The 18608-nt window shown below is 54.0% G+C and overlaps 4 protein-coding genes across 4 annotated transcripts; 1 reads left to right on the forward strand and 3 right to left on the reverse strand.

Moving 5' to 3' along the window:
* Nucleotides 1-9440: 9440 nt before the first annotated feature.
* M406DRAFT_95986 (uncharacterized protein) lies at nt 9441-11121 on the reverse strand. Its single transcript, XM_040926315.1, has 2 exons — nt 10199-11121; nt 9441-10135 (listed from the first exon to the last, which is right to left on the reverse strand). Exons 1-2 carry the CDS (start codon nt 10626-10628, stop codon nt 9618-9620), a joined length of 948 nt encoding a protein of 315 aa, XP_040780262.1. The 5' UTR covers nt 10629-11121; the 3' UTR covers nt 9441-9617.
* Nucleotides 11122-13222: 2101 nt separating this feature from the next.
* On the reverse strand, nt 13223-13408 carry M406DRAFT_321247 (uncharacterized protein; the record flags this gene model as incomplete). The annotated part of the gene is made up of 1 exon (XM_040919487.1): nt 13223-13408. A coding segment is annotated over one exon (186 nt), but the record flags the coding sequence as incomplete, so codon positions are not given.
* A 670-nt stretch (nt 13409-14078) lies between these two features.
* Nucleotides 14079-15746, forward strand: M406DRAFT_240113 (uncharacterized protein; the record flags this gene model as incomplete). Its single annotated transcript, XM_040916113.1, has 5 exons — nt 14079-14221; nt 14332-14796; nt 15077-15279; nt 15352-15583; nt 15674-15746. Coding segments are annotated over 5 exons (1116 nt in total), but the record flags the coding sequence as incomplete, so codon positions are not given.
* A 470-nt stretch (nt 15747-16216) lies between these two features.
* M406DRAFT_249798 (alpha/beta-hydrolase) lies at nt 16217-18361 on the reverse strand (the record flags this gene model as incomplete). Its single annotated transcript, XM_040916637.1, has 5 exons — nt 16217-16366; nt 16441-16545; nt 16634-16650; nt 16828-17544; nt 17593-18361. The coding sequence occupies 5 exons, from the start codon at nt 18359-18361 to the stop codon at nt 16217-16219; spliced, it is 1758 nt and encodes a 585-aa protein (XP_040780265.1).
* Between the last annotated feature and the right edge of the window lie 247 nt (nt 18362-18608).

Below are 18608 nucleotides of genomic sequence, written 5' to 3' on the forward strand. Positions count from 1 at the left end.
AGTCGACCTGAACGAGCTCATCTGCGGTTGCGCGACAACGTCCAATGGACAGCAGGCCGCAAAGAGTATGTGACGGTTGGTGTGTATGTGGCTGAGAGCGTGGCTCCGAGAGCGGTACCTACGGCGGCAGACGCGTCGATGAGGGCTGGGCGCATGAAGAGCAGACGTGTTGGGAGAAGGGAGTAAAAATGTTGTGGCAGGGTCACGGCGCGATCGAGGGCGGCTGCTGAAGCTCGAAGCAAGAGAAAAATTGGGCGGCGAAGCTGTAAGGTTCTGGCAGCAGAGAGAGACCAGGCGAGGAAGCCCTCAAGCCTGCTGTTTCTTGCACCGGACTGATGAGCAGACGAGCCGACACGCCAGAGAAAGGGACAGGAAGGGGTCGTCACTATCTTCCGTGGTCTGGCGGAGGGGGCCAGGGCGGCAGGAGGACGAGGCTACATCCACCAGCTCAAGACGACCCGAGACATAGCTGATCTTGAGTATCGGCCCGCCTGGGAGATTCGAGATGTCGGCTTTGTTGAGAGGTAAGGGCCTGCCAGTGCCAGTGCCAGTGCCAGCGAGAGGAATGATGACCGAACGAGGGGAGAAGGGGGTGGGTGGACAGGTCAGGTCCAAGTTTGGGCGCGTAGAAGACGTGCAGACGGGTGAGTGAGTGTGTGTGAGCCCGTGTATGAGGTGGATGGTGAGGTGGTCTTGTTGCGTGCGTGCGTGCCAGCGTGGGGTTGTGCGCGTGGGAGCAGTCGTCGACGTGGACGAGGAATGAGGTGGACGTGAAATCAATTTGTCGAATTGTATCTGAGGACCCAGCCAGCGTGCCTTGGGACTGGACTTTCCTTCCTGGGCCCCAATTTTGCTTGTGGACCAAATACAGCGGCACAGACGCTAACCTTCCGAGGCCCGGGTTGAGCCAACCTTGCTGTTGGGTAGCAGACCAAGGAAAGTTCTGCCTCTGTCTCTCTTGGCAGGTCAGTTCCACATAAATCAAAGCAGCAGGGGGAAAAAGGGACGGGTCAACTGTTGTTACTAACAGGTTGGCGTGTGTTAGCCACTAACTACTGCCTCAGTGCTGCTAGTGCAACAGACAGTGGGGAACAACAACGCCCTTTCGGGGGTCGCACCACCACCACGACCACCACCACCATGACCGTAGGCTACGCGCTAAGGGGGCTTGGTACTGCCAGGTGGGGCCAGCTCACTATGCATTCCGGCACAGGCTGGACCAGAGCTGGATGTAGTGGATTTTGCACCCTACTTGGCCCTGCTCCATAGTACCAGTGCCTGTCTGCCTGTTTATCCTACTGCGTACTAAATGTACTAAGCGAGCGACCCCACTGAATGACACGGCACTGCAAGAGACAGGAGGGAGGACCTTGTGATGAGAAAAGGTGGAGGGCACATCAGCGGCAAGTGACGCGAAACTGAGGCAGCTCCACGTACTGCATGTAAGATGCTGCAAGGGGACGCTGGCGCCGGAATAGAAAAGAGAAAAAGAGAGACAAGCAAGACAAGACACCCACACAACCTTGGATCTTGATCCCTCCCCCCCTTTCTTCTCACACCTCCCCCAACAGTTTGTTTCTCTGTCCTTGTTTCTCTTTTTCTTGTCCCTCTTCTTATTCTGCCTCTTTTGGTCCAATTTCCACAACACACGAAGAGGGCAGTCATGTGCCCTGTACCGTTGTTGTCTTCTGTTCTCTTTTGCAAGGCCAAGAGGGACGGGCTAAGCCCCTCCCCTGCCCATAGGAGAAACAAAAGTGATAGGACTTATATGTACTATGATGTATGTACATGATAGCAGGAACATCATCTTCCTACGTAAGGACCTCTGGCGGCTTTGGACCTGTCTCTTTTGTCAAAGTTCCCCTGCGGCGCATGCCACGATTCTGGACAAGATCACCTAGAACCCCCTTGTGGCGATCTACACTGTACGGTGTGCTTGTACAACAACTACTGTATGGCATGATCCTATATTGAGATATTCTGAGATATAGTAGGTCTTCAATTGTTCGTCTCATGACCGTTGCCGCACTCAATCGCTGACAAGAGATCATCGCCTTCCTGCATTTGCGGCTCCTGAGCCCTGTTGGTTGAGAGGCTGGATAAAGAAAAACCTGGGTTAGCCTCTGGTTGTAGGGTATTGAGTACGGTTTGTCCCGGTGCCGCTTATGAGTCAAGATGTGGTATCCCGTACCACGGCTACCCGTACCCGCCTTACCATACGCTCCTGCACATTTTCATAGTACTACTTACTATACTCATAGTCGCTCCTGCCTCTGCTGTGCCCGTGACGTCAATGGATGGAAATCACGAACTAAATCTACAGCTGGCAGAAGCGACAACTTATTTGCTTCTCAGCACGCCGACGAGGTTCGGTCTCCTCTCAACTTGAAACGTGCAGAACTCTTCGTCCAAGCCTCATCGTCATTTGTCACCCTTTCTCCTTCCAATCATCTCACACACTTTTAGCACTATCCACAAAGCACCAGTCAACAATCAGTGTCTGATGTTGAGTTCTGACTCCCGCCCACCAAGCTATTATTCATCCATGCCGACGGGACAAAGAACGAAGAAGACGCCCAGTGCCCACTGGAGTGGAAGACCAATGCACAGTCTCATTTCGGAATAGGGAATCTGCATCGGCGCTGTAGTTGTGGTCGTCGTCGTTGTCGTCTGGCTCCTACTGTGTACGTCTAGCTCAGTCTCGCCTGTCTGCCTCTGGTAAAGATGCCAGACAAGAGGAGTGACTCTGGGGCAGGGCAGGCCGGCCCACCCAGATCAATCTCGTGTATGCGTTCTCGACCTTTTCATGGTAACAGCGACCATGGTCTTGCAATAGGAAGCGAGGATCCACTGCTGCAATGCTTAGACAGAGATGCCAATCACATGGGTTACAGCTACCATAGCACAGCGGCACCCGAGCACTACCCCCCCGTCTGACTGTCTCACGATCACGCACCAACGCACTACACTGCAAACGTCCATCGACAAGCCTCGGGACGGGCCTGGCTTCAAGACGGGCGGACCAGCCCCTCCTCGAGCCATTTGTTGGCTGATCTCGAGACAAAAGACACCACGTCCGCATGACCTTGGGTTGCACAGGAGACACGGTACCTTAGAAGGGGCCCTGCCTTAGAGTCGAAGCACGCATACGCATGCATCAGCATCATCCAAGACCACACACCAATCAACAATTGCCGGACCTTGGAGACGATGTCGGGGGGCCCCCACCTAGGGGCGCTCGGAATTCTCTTTGGCTGATGACTCTCTTTGAAGAATCCACCAGATCTGCGGTGTGCATTCCCCTCCAAAAAAAAAAAATCGAAATGGAAACCCGATGTCCTCTCTGGTCCTCTCTCGCTTCCTTTAACGCGGCAACCGGCCTTCTATTACTTGTGAACCAGGAAGGGGGCTGCCGTCTTATCCATAGGTCTGGTAGTTCCATTGGCCTTGAGTGGCCGAATCTCGATTCGACACACGCAGTACTGGTCGACCTGCAGGCTCGCGTTCTCCTTGATGACGCTCAACACCATCAATCTCTTTCTCATTTGGGGGGGATGCGGCAGCTAGACTCCACCCTGCGAGACCTCCACCCAGGCTAGCCCACGGCTACTACGCACGGCCTGTGTACTATACTATAATGGCCAGCTCGTCCAACTCACCATATTATTGCATGTTGGTTGCAGAGCATGCCAGATGGAGAGGCCGAACCAAACCACTGTGACCATCCTGCACGCCCCTGCTGTAGTCTACCCCTGTTCTGGCCCGTCACACCGTCTCTCCAGCAGCACAACCTCCTCCAGCTGGGCTCCTCGCCATCCCACACTTGAGCAGCCCACCACCCTCCAGCTTTACAGATCCGGGTGTCGTAAATGTCAGCATGGGCCGGGGACGGGGGGGGGGGGCAGCTGAGCCATTCCGCACAGAGCACGCAGGTGAAAGAAAGCCTTCACTCTGTTGCATACTGTGGTACACAATGTGCGTCGATCATTGCACTCTGGCAACTTTACACTCACTGCTCGATGAAGTTTTACAGTACCCGAAACATGAGCGGTGGCCTTCTTACTGCTTTCCTCCTGTTTGTCCAGGCTCTACAAAGACTGGAGAATCGAAGCTCAAAAGACATTTCACAAGTCATACACTAGGGCTTGGGCCAGCACTGGCTTGCGAGGCAGAGTTGCATCATCACCACCACGTTCATCAGAACTGACTTTCCACGAGATCCGGAAGAGAAGGATGGATTATAGATCGCCTATGAGCTATGGATACCCTCTCGGGTGTTTTCCTCACGAGTGCATGCCGAGAAGCCACGCCCGCCCGGACCACCACCATCTTGCACCTGCACCAAACCCCAAACCCACCTTGAAGGTTTACTATTCCTGGCATGACCTGGGCCTTTCCTTGGCCTCCAAATCTTCCAGACTAAGTTCCGCCTACGGGAACCTTCGTCTGAATCACCGCAACCCCGCCTTCGAAAGGCCGCGCTCGCTACCACCACTTCAGAGCCACTGGCCACCGGAAATACCCATGGACGTGCATCGAAATGACCTGATAGTCGAATCCAAAATGACCTCCAAGCCCGTGCTGGCGCCAGCTACGTGCGGTCTGGCTTACCACAGTGACAAACACACACACACACACACACAGCCAGGGCTTCCGTGATTTCGCGATGCCTAAGCCCGTCCTCTTGGAGCCCCTCCTACGGCCGCGGGCGCCACGGCACACCACGCTGTCCCACCGGTTGCATAATTGGGTTTGGCCTTTCATGCCTCGACACCCTACCCACGGGCCATTCTGCATAATAATGATGCATCTCCATCCCTCGACCAGAATCTTAGTGGTTTTTTTTGTGGCCAATCACAGTCCGTTTCATTCCATCACTCCCAAAATAAGACAGCATCCCACTGTCGCATCCGCCATTGGTACTCTATGCACGCTGGCTCCTCCGAGCGTCATGCACAGGAGCCGTTCAGGTCACCTATGCACGACGTCGCCTGGAAGATCTACTATGTCACGATGCACTCGTGTGGCCACTTCCGATGTCAGTAGAACAATTGCGACACCACTTTCTAGTACAACAGGAGTTCCCGTTTCGCACCTTCGTCCGGAACCAGTATTAGCAGCGCCAGAAAACGCCTCCAACTACCGCCCCCCTCCCCCGGCTTCATTCAGTTCGTTCCACAGCAGCAGACGCCCAAAGTATGATTTTTAAAACCTAGTCATTGCAGAGTATAAAGCATGGCGAGCAAAGCTTCCTTCGCTATGGGAATTATCTTTGTGTGTGCGTATTGAGGGAGGGGGGCAGAGAATGAGGGTGTGATGATGGTCAAGAACTTGATCCTCCGTTGTCGCGTGCCCGCCTCCAACTCACGCCAGCAGGGGGGCAATGGCGGCCATGTTACAACCATCAAGCCAATGGTGTCTCTTTCTCGGACAATGTTCGTTGAGATAGGCAGGGGACCAGGAGAGAAACGATTGAGATTCGCTTTCCACAGCCGATCAAAGGGGTTGCCAAAGACTGAATCGGGCGGCTGGCCGCTGAGCCTGACGCTTGATGTGAGGTATCATCATCTTTCCCACACACACACACACACACACACACACACACACCTCTTCTCACTAGACGCCAGCTCACCGCTGAGAAGATGACGCCTTGGGTGCACTGCCGCCCTCTCGTCGCAATCCTCCCTGCAGAACCCGACCATTCTTAATTGGTTACTGCAATCGATTTCCACGGTCACGATCTACTCCAAAGGCTTACATGCCGACTCGCCGGCCATTCATCTGCCCCGGCCACCTGGATCTACATAAGATGTGCTATCCTTTGCTACCCCTCACCATACTTATTTTCTCTCCTCCTTTTTTTCTCATTGGCCTCAGGTCGTTCACGGTGAAAGCTAGCTCACCTTGGCCATGCCAATGCCAATCACTGTTGATATGTAACGGTGCCCGCAAGGGGCGGCGCTGACGAGACCTTCTAGTCTTGGGGGTGATATTCCTGTCGCTAGTTGCGATAAAGATGGCCTATCATGAGAACCTCTTCCCACCGCAATTCGATCAATAGCAACCCGTGAGTCGTGCAAGTTTAGCATAATCATTGGCATCACTGCTGCTGATTTGTGTCTCTGGCGGGCGTACGCCACGTTTCACCATCATGTTTTTTCTTTAAGAAAAAACCAAGAAGTATAAAAAGAAAACGGACAAGAAGAACGGGTGGTGGTTATTGCTACACAATAGTGTAGATCTTTCCTGCCGCCAACAACGGCCTACTCTAAATTAGCTGCACTCTAATCTATACTGATATAAAGTTCATCAAGATGGCGAATCCTGCAGGAAAACAGCCCAATGAAAGTTGAATGGGAAGCACAAGACCATTGGACGCCAGGAATACAACTTCTACCCACCCATCATATGCCAGGTCCCTTGGTTCCAACCCCAGCGACACACGAGGGAGAGAGAAAGCGTCGTACGACACCTCTTGAAGAGGGGAGAGACACCCCCGCCCCCTCACCCCTCGTGATGACCAGAGCTGCAGAACTTCGAAGGGAAGGCGCCCAAGACAGGCAGGGACGGCAAGAAAGGTGACTCGCTGACATCTTCCGATCGCAAAATTCCATCTTGTTTTGGGCTTGGCTGTCCGTCACTCGGTCTGCTCCACTTCTCTCTCCTTTCTTTCCTACTCTTATTCCTTCTGTCTGTCTCTTCCTCCCCCCCCCCCCGGCCAAAACATCCCGGTGGAGACCATGCCGTGGCAGCTTAGATTCCTCCCCACACCACCAGCGGATACTATCGATATCGCGGGGAAGCTTATTCCAGGCTGTGTGGGTTTGCATCTGACCTACTACACTGCCCTGACTCGAACTGCAGAGTTGCTCTGGTAGACTCGTCGATACTACCTACATAGTACATAACATGGAGAGAGGACAATGCAAGTTCCCCAAGCTCCCCTCCATCCCTGGAGACGAGAGGCTTAGACATGCTTCTGGATTGAGTTTTCTTCCCCACCCCCCCTTCCCTCTCTTCCTTTGGGTGTCACGGTGCATGTGATTGAAGGCTTGCGAGATGAAAGATGACCCAAGACCTGCCGTGCATATCACGCAGAGAAGCACAAAAGTGCCGATAGGACGGAAACCTTTTTTAAGAGCTAGGTTCTGAAACGTGAGGAGAACAGTTGGGATGCGTTCAGTCTCTGGACTCAGTCACCCTGGAATGAAAGCCTATGAAGGCTGTGGGGTAAAGTAAGGTGATAGGCGGTTTGTTTCTTAAGAATATGACGCATGTTCACCATGGTATGAGCCAAAGACTGTTTGATTGGAGACAGAGAATGAACGAGAAAGAAAAGAGAGGGGGGGGGGGGAAACCACCGGATCTATTGGACAGCCACAAGGCTCGTCGTTTGTCGAGACCAGGACATTTTCGCCTCAAACACGCACAAACACACAAGCTTGGCTGGTAGCATAGGCCCACTACATGCTCTCGAGACCAGCGTGCACCTGCTGCTCTCTAGACAAGCAGGTATCCCAGCTCGTCATTCCACGCCATGCTTAGCCTTGCCAAGATGCGAACTCCCAAGGCGGGTTCCACAACTTGACACTTGTATTCTGTGGATGCCTACTAAGTGTAGGCAAGGCCGTACTTATCGAGGAATAGGAGGGGGTGGGCGACGATGTCTACTGTGGAAATCGTCCTCGAGGGGTGCAACGCTTTGTCAGTCGCCGTTCGTTAGTCATGGCTCAACACAGTTGTTTGGTTTCCGTGTCCTGAAAATAGGACGGGTATGACAAGGTTTCTCTCTCTCTCTCTCTCTCTCTCTCTCTCTCTGTCCATCTCTTTTTCTTTTCGTCAAATCAAGCCTCCGTCCGAAAAGTTGGCGTTGCGAGGGGGGTATATTGTTCTCTAGGGAAAGTCCCTCCCCCCCCCTTTTCCTCGCCTCTTTTCTCCCAATAGACAGTATATGAGGACGTTGCCTGACTGCCCGCCTGATCAATCCTACGTCAACCCTGAACAAGGTTTTTCTTCTTCCCTTCTTTCTTTCTTTCTCTGGTGCATTCATGTTGGTATGGAGAGATATGCCACCCTCCTCATGCCTTCGTGTCGGGGCGGTGAAGTTTCCAATCACATGGCCACGATGAGAGGGAGCCCGGGCGTTCGATAATCAACTTACACAAAGGAGGTGTGAAGGGGGAGGGGGGGGGGAAATGGACGGGCGAAGACCAACGGAAAGCGTCAGCCTCTTGTGGACAAGAGGCGGCTCACGAAACTTGGCTGACTGGACTGGACAGGCCAGGCCAGGCTTTGCTCTGATGTATGGGGGGAAGAACAAGTCAATACCTCTTTACAGAACATGACAATCGACAATGTTCACTCTTCTAGCGCCTTCGCTCGACCTGCCAGACCCCCAACCCATCCCATCCATCATGTCTAGAGCTGTGTATTGTTCCTGCCCCTGATGTTGACTTTGTCCTGCTTCTTGTTGTATGTGGCTGTCAGTTCAGTTCAATTCAGTCCAGTCATATGATCCATCCGGGAGGGCAGGAAAGGAGGGGGGGCAGGCGGCGGCGGGCCTCCATCTACTCTGCTTAGAGAACGTAGGCTGAACGGCGAGCCTAAGAAGTGCACTGCCCGAACTCGGTGGGTGTGATCGTGTCTTACGAGCTCGGACTCATCCTTTTCTCTTTGGGGGTCTGGTATGTGGGGGGGGGTGGGGGGAGGGGGCGCTTTAGGTGCCCATTGTATGTTGTGCGACGCGAGGTTGTCATCGGTACCCACGAGAGGGGAGGGTAGAGATGGGAGTGGGGGGGGGAGAGGGGGGGGGCGGCGCAGTGAGTCTGGGAGGCATGTGAGACGGTACTTGGCCGCGGAGGAAGGAGAGATATAGCTAGATAGACAGACAGATAGAGAGAGAAGGAGAGACGGGAGAGATAGAGAGAATACATGATAGAGTAGATTGAGGCGGACTGGCTTGGTGTGCATGCGATGTTTTGTAGGTATGAGAAGGGCGTGACCTTTGCTTGTACTGGGTTGGTGTCACTTGGAAAGTCATAGGTGGAGATGTTTTCTTTTCTCCTTGTTATATTCTCTTGTAACTAATTACAGATTTGGCATTCACGCACGGTGACTGTCTCTTGGTCTCTTGAAGGGGAATGAGAAATTGTCAGAGGGGGGAGAGGGTAGGGGCAGGCAGGAGCTGGTTTGGTCTGCTCACCCACCCAAGGGAAAAGCTGATGCCGATCAAAGCTGACCGGGAGGGGCTCATGGACCATCCTCTACTACATCTAGGGGATCGCAGGGCACAACATATATGTAACGTTGTCGTCACTGCTTCGAGATCGAGCGTGGACGAGGTTCGATTGCAGTGTCACAATCCCGAGGCCCATTTCAAGATCAGAACATCATGAATGGAGGCGAACATGGCAATATCACGATGCTCATGATGGGAGATTTTGTGAATACTTCGCACTAACTTTCTGGTGCTGGTGCCAGTCAACGCCAGACCGTGCTGCTATATTATTCCGGCTTGCCCGGAAGCCATGATGTCCCTGTTCCCACCATTGCCAATGTCTTTCTTGCTCGTGCGTGATAGCAGTAAGCCCCTTCATACCGGCGAGAATCTTCTCTTACTACTGTCCCTTCTTCCTTTCTGCCTCCTCCTCCTCCTCTGCTGCCCACGCAACCCTCTTCTGCTCTAGCCACTGCCCCTTCTCGACCCACCTCTGCTCGATCCACCTCACCAGCTCCTCCTCGTCCCTTGGCAGCTCCTCCATCGGCCATCGCCTGACGTGCACCTCAAACCGATACCCTGCCCTGCCCTCACTCAGCCGGGGCACGCTCAGCGTGTCCCAAAACGCTGGGGCCGCCTGCCACTCCCGGCCCCGCTGGTAGGCGATGGTCAGATCGTAGACGGCACGGACATGCGGGGTCTGGCGGATATGGGTCACGGTGGCAACGAAACCCTTTGTGCGAGGGTAGAGGAGATGGCGAGGCTGGGGCCGGTTGTTGGCGGTGCACCATGTCTGTGACTCTTTGTGTTTCTGGGGGGTGAAGCGCGTGGCCTCGCTGAACGAGATGAGCCAGGTTGGGAAGCGAGCGTGGGTTATGCCGTGGAAGACGCGGTCGAGCTCGCGGCGATCGTGTTGCCCTGTGAGAGGGAGCTGGTTCAGCGATGCTAGGGAGAAGGAAGAGACTAACAAAGCTCACTTACAGTTCCTCGTGACCAAAGGCATCCCCATGGCCATCAGCCCCCAGCCCAGCAGAGGTACCTTTTTGAGCTGCGCTTTTGCAAAGTACCGGCAGTAACCCAGCATCTTGCACCGCATGGCCAATGCCTGGATCATGTAGAAGTCGCTCCACCCGACATGGTTGGAGATGACGACGGCAGACTCGCCCTCGGGTAACGTGTCGCCTGAGATGACGATACGAGCACCGTTGATGCGCTCGAAGATGAGCTGGATCCAGGCCCAGCAGGAGTAGGCGATGGGGCTGGATAGGTGGTAGGCGAGGGAGGGGCTCAAGGGACGGAGGAGGAGGATGAGGGACAGCAGAAGGTCCTGGATGAGGAGGACGGCGGCCCAGGGGGTGACGAGGAGGACGCCTCGGAGATGGTGGTAGAGCTTGGACAGGACGCTGGCCATGGTGGACTGGGGGCCCCTTTTGCAGATGTCCTCCTCGTGTAGTATCACTGTTGTCGTTTTCGTCTGAGTAAAGAACGAGTGTGCTAGATCGGAGGTGCCTGGGAAGTCCCGTCTCGTTTCTCCTGCTCTTCTTCTCCTTCTCCTTCAAGTCTCGGATCCAAAACCGCAACTTTCACGATGGCTTTGAAAACAGATACTGAGCAGTAGCTGCCGGTTCATTAGCGGGTTGTGTTAGCCAGAGGAGCGCTCTTCCTCCTTCTCAACGGGGCAGCAGGGCAGCAGGGCAGCAGCTTGGTGATCTGTACTTTGGTGCGCGAGGCACTGTCTTGAAGCGTGCGAGGAGTTGACACAAGGGGTCAAGATCAACTCTCTTCCTCAACCGTTACTGCCTGCGATTTTATCGGAAATGAACCAAAAATCAGAGCTCCAGGCTCTAATGATGTTTCCTTGTGCTCTGCGTGCTCCCAAAGAGAAGTTAGAAGAGAGAAAGAAGGGGTGCTTCAGGGTGGTGCTGCTGAGACGTAATCCAGGGAAGCTGCGACGTGAGGCCGAGGTCGAGGTCCCACAAGGCCTGTCTCTCCTTGCCCGAGGGTCAATGCCGTCATTGCCCTCGACCCGGCCCCGGAATCTGTTTCTAGATAATAAGACCACCCTAAATTTCACCGATCCAATCGTCCCGATTCCTGTCCTCTAACACCAGTAGCCGTGGTGTTGTTTGTTTCGTATGAGGAAACAATTGTCGTGCTTCGACTATTTGAGTATCTGATTCGAATCATTGATCAACTCAATTTGTGACTGGCCCTAAATTATGAGGATGAAATCCTACTGCAGATCTCTCGAAAAAATCTCATGCAATGGACTGAAGTGCTGCACGATGTGAATGTCAGACAAGTTTTCTTTCTTTTCGCCTCTTCATCAACTAGGAACGACTTCCGGACCGGCGTTCAAGTTTCACGACTGGACAAGACAGGATGAACAGGATCGAGTTCCACATGATAGCTCACACCGTCTTGAGGACTGAGTAATTCACACCCAAAAAAGGTGAAGCCTGAACCCTCGCACAGTGAATGCCACAGTAAGCAAAGTTATTCCACCCAGTTCCTGTGTGTATGACGGGGAGGCAACATGGCTCAGCGTGGCCCTCTTACACGACGGCAGTTCGAACGGCAAGAAATCGCTTTCTCTCGCTCACTGGGGCTGGGCATACAGGGAATATCGGCTGATGAGATTGTTGATCGTCGTCATCGGTGACAGCGTCTTACCGGCTAGCCGTAACTGGGTCGTCTTGCTGACAAGAGATGATGAGTGATGAAGGTTCAATAGATTTTTCTCTCATATCAGCCTGACACTAGGCACCAGGCATCAAGGCATAACAACAGAAGATGCATGAATATGTGGGGTGAGCAGCATAGTCGTCGAACAGAATCTCATCTTAATTATAGAAGGCTCTAATAAGTACTTAAGGGGATGATGATTATTTGTTGGGGCAAGGAACCTCCCAACGGCCTAGAACAAGCGATCAATGTCTGTATGGCTATAGCACCTCTAGAGCCCGAGGTAGGCCCTGTAAAACGGCCCGCGCGAGCCTGCTTCCCACCATTGGGCTGCAGCGACCCCTGCCGGCGCTGTGTCTGAATAGGGCAATAGAGCTTATTCAGCGGGCCGCTCGGGATGAATCCTTGCGGCTGCAGTGCTGAGAGGAAGGAGGGGAAGAATGGAAGCTCGGGCAGGGGTGCTCTTCCTGACGTCCCTTGGATCATTCCACAACTCCACACCTGAAATCCACCCACCCGACAACGAACAATCGCTCAGCCGCAGCAGACTACGGTCGATCAATTGATATAGCCGCGTCGAGGATCCTTGACAAGCCCTATCTCTTTTCTCTTTCTGTGCCTCTCTCTCTGTGTGCCAAGCCTCTCTTTTTAACGGGACCTGGCCCCTGCTAACCCCACGGTCCGAACGTTGCACCTCCTCCGCCGGGCAATAAAGTCAGCCATCTGCATCTCCACGAGACCATCTACGAGACAGCGCTTGAGAGACTCAAATGACGCTTCGAAGTTGAAGACAGCCAGGCAGACGAATGGACAGACATCCCTTGAGAGAGTCGAATGTGCTGTCTTTACAATCAACCTTCAACATCAGCAAAACCCAGAGCCCCCTAGGTGCTCGTACTCTTTACTCTCCTACCACGGATTAGAACAGCTGTCGTCACATCTCATCGACTCCCAAATAGGACGCTCTTAGACCCGTGTCACATTCTAAGACCTTTGAGCGACTCACAAGGGCGGGACCACGCCACCTACGACCACAGCCAACACTCACAACACACAACCTGACTCCTTCCCCTTGCCACCATCACCACTGTGAAGGACACTGCCGGCACAGTGCACATCTGAAGATCATCAGTGTTCCTCGCCCTTACTTTTCTTTTGTTGAAAGTTCTGGGGGGGGAAAAAAAACTGGCAGGACCACGTCCAACAGACCCACATACTCTGCTGAGATCTATACAACCTATTGTCTCCGATTTAATTCGGCATTCTAAGGCCGGCAGGGCATCACAAGCCTAGCCACGCGCCATCTTGCGACACTACTGGCTAGCAAGTCAGGTCTAGGCTTGACTTGTAGCTGTTCTCGCCCTTACGGGACCCCAACAAGTGCTGTCGCCGGAGGAGTTCAAGATCCAGCTGCTCCGCCCACGACCTCTCAGCCGCCGGATTCAACTCGCAGGACTTAGATATTTCAAGCAGCACGTCAAAGAAACAAGAGATCTCGTAGAGTGTGGCTCAGTTCGATATTCATTCATCGCCTGCGGTTTCAATAGAGCGTATTCCGTCTCTGTCTCTGTCTCTCTCCCTCTCCCTCTCTCCCTCTCTCTATAGGTATGTTCATTCCCTTTGTTCCCCAGCTGCTGGTGGTAGTAGTTTGGCAAAAGTTGCCGCATCCTTTTGCTCTCCCTTATTTGATCTTCACCCCCGCAAGAAAGCCGAACAGATGAGATCACACACAATGTGACCTTCCTTGTCTGCCCACCACATTTCCGTGTGGCTTGAGAAAGGGCCAAGAACAAGAGCATGGCGTTTTGTTCTGCTCTTTGCCCCCTGCCCCTCCCTCCCTCTTCACTAGTCGCGTTCAAAAAGGCCCGGGACAGACAAAGAAGACAGTATATGGCTGACGGCGTACCTCGCTCGGTAGCTGCCACTCGAAACGACCCGAGTTGCCCTTCTTCTCGCCACCTCCTCACCTCTTTACCTCTTCACCCATCGATCCCATTCCAACCCTCGCATAGCACTCTTGCTACTCGATCAACCCGGCGCTAGCATGGCGTCGTCTTCTGTATCCCCCTTGAATATCAAGGACGAGTTTGGAGGAGTGGGCACGGGCATCGCATATGGTGGATCGCAGCAGCCAACCTCTACGGCCACTGCTGCAACGTCGCCGACTGACAAGTCGAGTCCCCTCAGCCTGAACTTCCTCAAGTCGCTTTCGGACAAGAAGTTGACAAGAGACGGGCAACCGGCTAAACGGCGAGGACCAAAACCCGATAGCAAGCCTGCTCTGACAAGGAGGCAGGAATTAAACAGGCAAGCCCAGAGGTAAGAAGCACCACACATCTCCGCAGCGGCTGGCTCCAGCGCCCAAGTAATAGGGATTAGGGAGTAGCTATGACGCGCGCGCGCCGGATGCTGACCAGTCGCCACGCCAGAACCCACCGAGAGCGCAAAGAGCTGTACATCAAGGCCTTGGAAGATGAAGTGCTCCGCCTCAAGGAGATTTTCTCAAATGTCAGCCAGGACAAAGAACGCCTGGCCGAGGAAAATCGCTCCCTGAAGGTTCTTCTTCAGCATAATGGCCTAACGCTACCCCATGCTACCGCCGCCATGATGGACGACAACATCAGCAACCCGTCTGTCGGTCCGTACCTTGGCAGTCGCAGCCCTGCATCTGTAGCAGGTTCTACAAGCTACGGATTCCCATCCGTCTCCACGCAGCATACTGCGTACACCCCGCCGCCGGGGTCAGCGTTAAGCACAGGGCTATCGCCTGGTGGCCTCAGTCCTGTCACCCAGGCCTCTGGCCTCAGCATGCACTCTCAGATCTCACAAGCGCCTGGGCCGCAGCGCAACCCAGGCGTAGATTATGATCAGGCGGGCATTGACTTTGTTTTAAAGTACGGAACCCCCCGGAAAGACTATCTGACTCCTCCCCCACAATAAAACAAAAACAAAAACAAAAACCAGAAAAACAAAAGCAGAAAAAGAAAATCCTCCTCCTCACCTAACCTTTCCCTTGCCCCAACCCCCCCCAAGATCTGGTCCATTGACGTCCCTTACACTGTACAGAGGCGCGAGGATCCAGTGAATGTGAGATCGACCGATGTGCCTTTCCAAAAAGTCGGTGACAATTTCAGACAGGAACGCTGTGCTGACTGCGGATTGAAATCAACCTAGGCTCGAGAGGCCGTGTATGGATCACATGCCCTGGTTACTGGAGCGTTCCAGCGCCAATGGCGGGCTTGAGCCTTGTGGGCACGCACTCATGGCATCTTGTCCTCCCGAACCCTTTCCGGAATTAACGAACGACATTCCCTTCGGCCACAGACATGGCAACCATGTGGCAGCCGCCGGCCAACCCAATCACAATGCCGGCTTCGGTCCTAATGTCAATCACAACTTCAGCAGGGGGGGTGCGAGCTCGAACACGAACACAACAACGACCACGACAGCCGTGGCATCAACGGCCATGGATGTCGATGGTGGCCCGCCGCGGACTTGGGAGCTTAGCAAAGCCGACTTGGCGACGCTGCTTGACCTGAGCCAGAAGCTGAATCTCGACGGCGAAATCACGCCGGTCATGGCATGGGGTATGGTGCTCAGCCATCCTAGGCTGGGAGAGCTGAACGAGAAGGACTGCGCGAGGCTGTCTGAGGAGCTGCGGAGCAAGGTTCGATGTTATGGGTACGTATTCCAATTCCCCCTTTTTATCTCCCTCCCTCTCTTTCCTTGTCTCCCAGGGCTTCGACAGTGAGCTAATAAGCAACAACCCAGCTTTGGTGCCGTGATGGAGGAGTTCGAGGTCCGTGATGCGCTTGCAGCCATCTTCTCGACCAAGCCGGAGGTGTCGAGCCCTCCTAGCCACCACTTCTAGAGCACCCCCGGCATGAATGAGACTCGTGCCTTTTGTTAGAGTTTACCTTTCGTTTATATTAGTTTATGAACTGGGTTTGATGGAGGGAGAATACGCTTTTTTTGATCGAGACGCAGCGATATATGTTGTCGGAAAGCAAGAGACTTGTGGACCTATGTATTTACTTTTTCCTCTTCTTTTCTTTTCTTCTGTGGATGTTTTCTTGATTATTTTTATCGTGCAAATGAGTACTGCATCTTGTGACAAGTGTCCAACACGCTTAGACGGAGGGCACCCTCGGGGGGGAGGTTTAGAAAGGAAATGGGCCGAGCGGCTTTTATCAAAATTTAGAGCAGATGAATACCTGAACAAATTGAGGCTCTCTCTTCTGTAATGCATTCATTATGCGACGACTATTGAGAACAGTAACTTCCAGAGGCTGATTAAGTCACTTCTTCACCCCCTTAAATAGGAATACTCTTCGCATTCGCCAGCCAAAACGCACACCTGCTCTGTAAGATGGGCATGGACTGGGTGCGGAAGCCATCGGGGGCTGTTATGAACTGTAGGCCGGTCGTCAGGTCTGGCACGCCGGGTGTGGAGTCGTTTGTGAGCTATTTTTATTTCAAGGAAGTGTTAATTTTGTTCGTCGTCTTCTTTTGAACGGGGACTGGTCACGTTCTCTCACCTTGTGGGCGTTTGGGTCGCCAGTCTCAAAGAAACTTGCTATTGCCCCGGTGTACCCGTAGTAGCGCAGGAGCTGGGTTGGATCGGAGGTGTCGATGGTATTCCACTGTGGTTCATATTCATTCCATCATCAATTCATAGCTTGAAGAGAGGGGAGGAGAAGGTATGCAGAAGCAAGAAAGAAGGCCTTGTACATACCAAACAAAGGGTGCTGTACCCAGGTTCTAAACAAAGGTAGGGCTCATCACTCCCCTATTCGATTGGTATGCAGGTTAGCCGAAGAAGAAGAAGAAGAAGAAGAAGAAGAAGAAGAAGAAGAAGAAGAAGAAGAAGAAGAAGAAGAAGAAGAAGAAGAAGAAGAAGAAGAAGACCCCTCAACAACATTTACTGACATGGTTTGCAGGCGGAACTGTCCATTGCGCCAAATAGCCCGTCCCAGGGGCTGTAGAAGCTATCCAGTACGCGGGACAGGCCAGCACCAGATCACGATAAAGGTACGACGCCCTCCCAAAGGTCGTGTTCCAGCTCCAGCCCGCAACGTCCGTGGTCCCCTCGGCCGGGTAGAGCTGCTTCACGGCAGTCGTCTGGGTCGCATTGAGGCGCGGCAGGAGATCCGCAAGCCAGGCGTCGAACCCAGCGGCGGTGCCATTGTAAGGCAATGGTCCGGTACCAAGCCCACCATCCGCGCCGTCGCCAATGCCATCCAAACTATCATCAAGGAGAAGCGACGGGTCGACGAAGCTCTCGCCCTCGTTGGCGTTGAACAGGGCAAACACCAGGTCCGCGTTCAGAGTCCTTGCCGACACCGCCGAGGTCAGAGTCTGGGTGAGGAAACTGCCGTCGAGGACGGGCGCCCACACGTAGCCGGGGTACATGTACGCGTTCTCGAGGGCGGCGCTCGCGGCGGTGAGGATGCGCAGGTCGAGGTTGCGCATGCACTCCACCGTGCTGACCTCGGCCCCGTTGCCGGAGTTGGGACGGGCGCCTCTGCGGCAGCCTGTGAGGGTTACAAAGTCATCGTAGACGGCCTCGGCCTCTGGGTCGTTGTAGGCGTAGGTGTGGGGCCAGAAGGGACTGCTTGCTACGACCCTCCTGAATAGAGTTTCTCCTCCTCCTCCTCCTCCTCCTCCGCTGGTGCTGTTAGTGCTGCTACTGCTGCTGCTGCTGCTGCGGCTGCCTTTCTCATTCGCGGCGAGCGCATGTGCGATCACCGACCCGCCGCCGGCCGACTGCCCAAAGATGGTGACGTTGTGCGGATCGCCGCCGAAATTGGCAATGTGGCTCTGCACCCACTGCAGGGCAGCCCGCTGGTCCAGCAGCCCTGGGTTCAAGGCGGCTTGCGGGTCATCGTACATGGCCTGCCCGGGAAGAAAGCCCAGGGCGCCGAGGCGGTAGTTGGGGTAGACGAGGACGAAGTTGTTGTCTGTGGAGCTGACGTTGAGGGCTGGGTAGCCAAAGGGCGAGAGCTGGTTGAGACTGGGTGCGCTGCCTGCGTACATGTAGGCGCCGCCGTGGAAGACGACGACGACGGGGCGGAGGGTGTCGTTGGCGTTCCAGGGACGGGTGTAGATGCCCAGGTAGAGGCAGTCCTCGGAGCCGGAGCCGTCGGGGAGGGGACAGTTGGGGAGGGTCTGGTTTGTATTGTAGATTTGAAGGGAGGAAGAGGAGGAATTGGTGTAGGGGGGAAGTGGTTGAGGGGGACTGAAGCGGTTGGGTGGGGCGGTAGAGGCGGCAAAGGGGATGCGGCGGTAGATGGTTATGTTGAAGTCGGCTGCGTAGACGCCAGAGAGGGTGATGTTGGGGAGAGTAATGATGGGAGCGTCATAAACGTGGGTGAGGGTGGTGATGTTGGAGAGAAGGTTGAGGAACAGATGAAGGAGGAAGAGGAAGAAACTCTCGTCGGTGCTGGCTCTGGGGGCCATCCTGTCATTTAGACAGAGAGGACAACAGGGTCGTCCACTCGCTAGAACTTGTAACGAAAAGGATGACGAGGTTTTACTAGAGGGTGAAAAAGTGTAACTATAAGTGCAAGTATAAGTGTGCATATGTGTTGGGCTCTTCTTGCATTTTTCTACACAATTGTAATTCCTACAGGACCTTTGGCCCGTTATATAGTATTCTCAGAAGTGATGGTAAACTTCAGGGTGGTTGGTCACCTGGTTTAGAAAA

Source organism: Cryphonectria parasitica, assembly GCF_011745365.1.
Source record: "Cryphonectria parasitica EP155 unplaced genomic scaffold M406scaffold_2, whole genome shotgun sequence".
Taxonomy (NCBI): domain Eukaryota; kingdom Fungi; phylum Ascomycota; class Sordariomycetes; order Diaporthales; family Cryphonectriaceae; genus Cryphonectria; species Cryphonectria parasitica.

Excerpts from the sequence above, each read along its gene's own strand:
- M406DRAFT_95986 (XM_040926315.1), bottom strand. The coding sequence starts at position 10,628 with ATGGCCAGCGTCCTGTCCAAGCTCTACCACCATCTCCGAGGCGTCCTC. Across the intron at positions 10,136-10,198 it reads GCCTTTGGTCACGAGGAACT|GGCAACACGATCGCCGCGAG; the intron begins GTAAGTGAGCTT and ends TCCCTCTCACAG.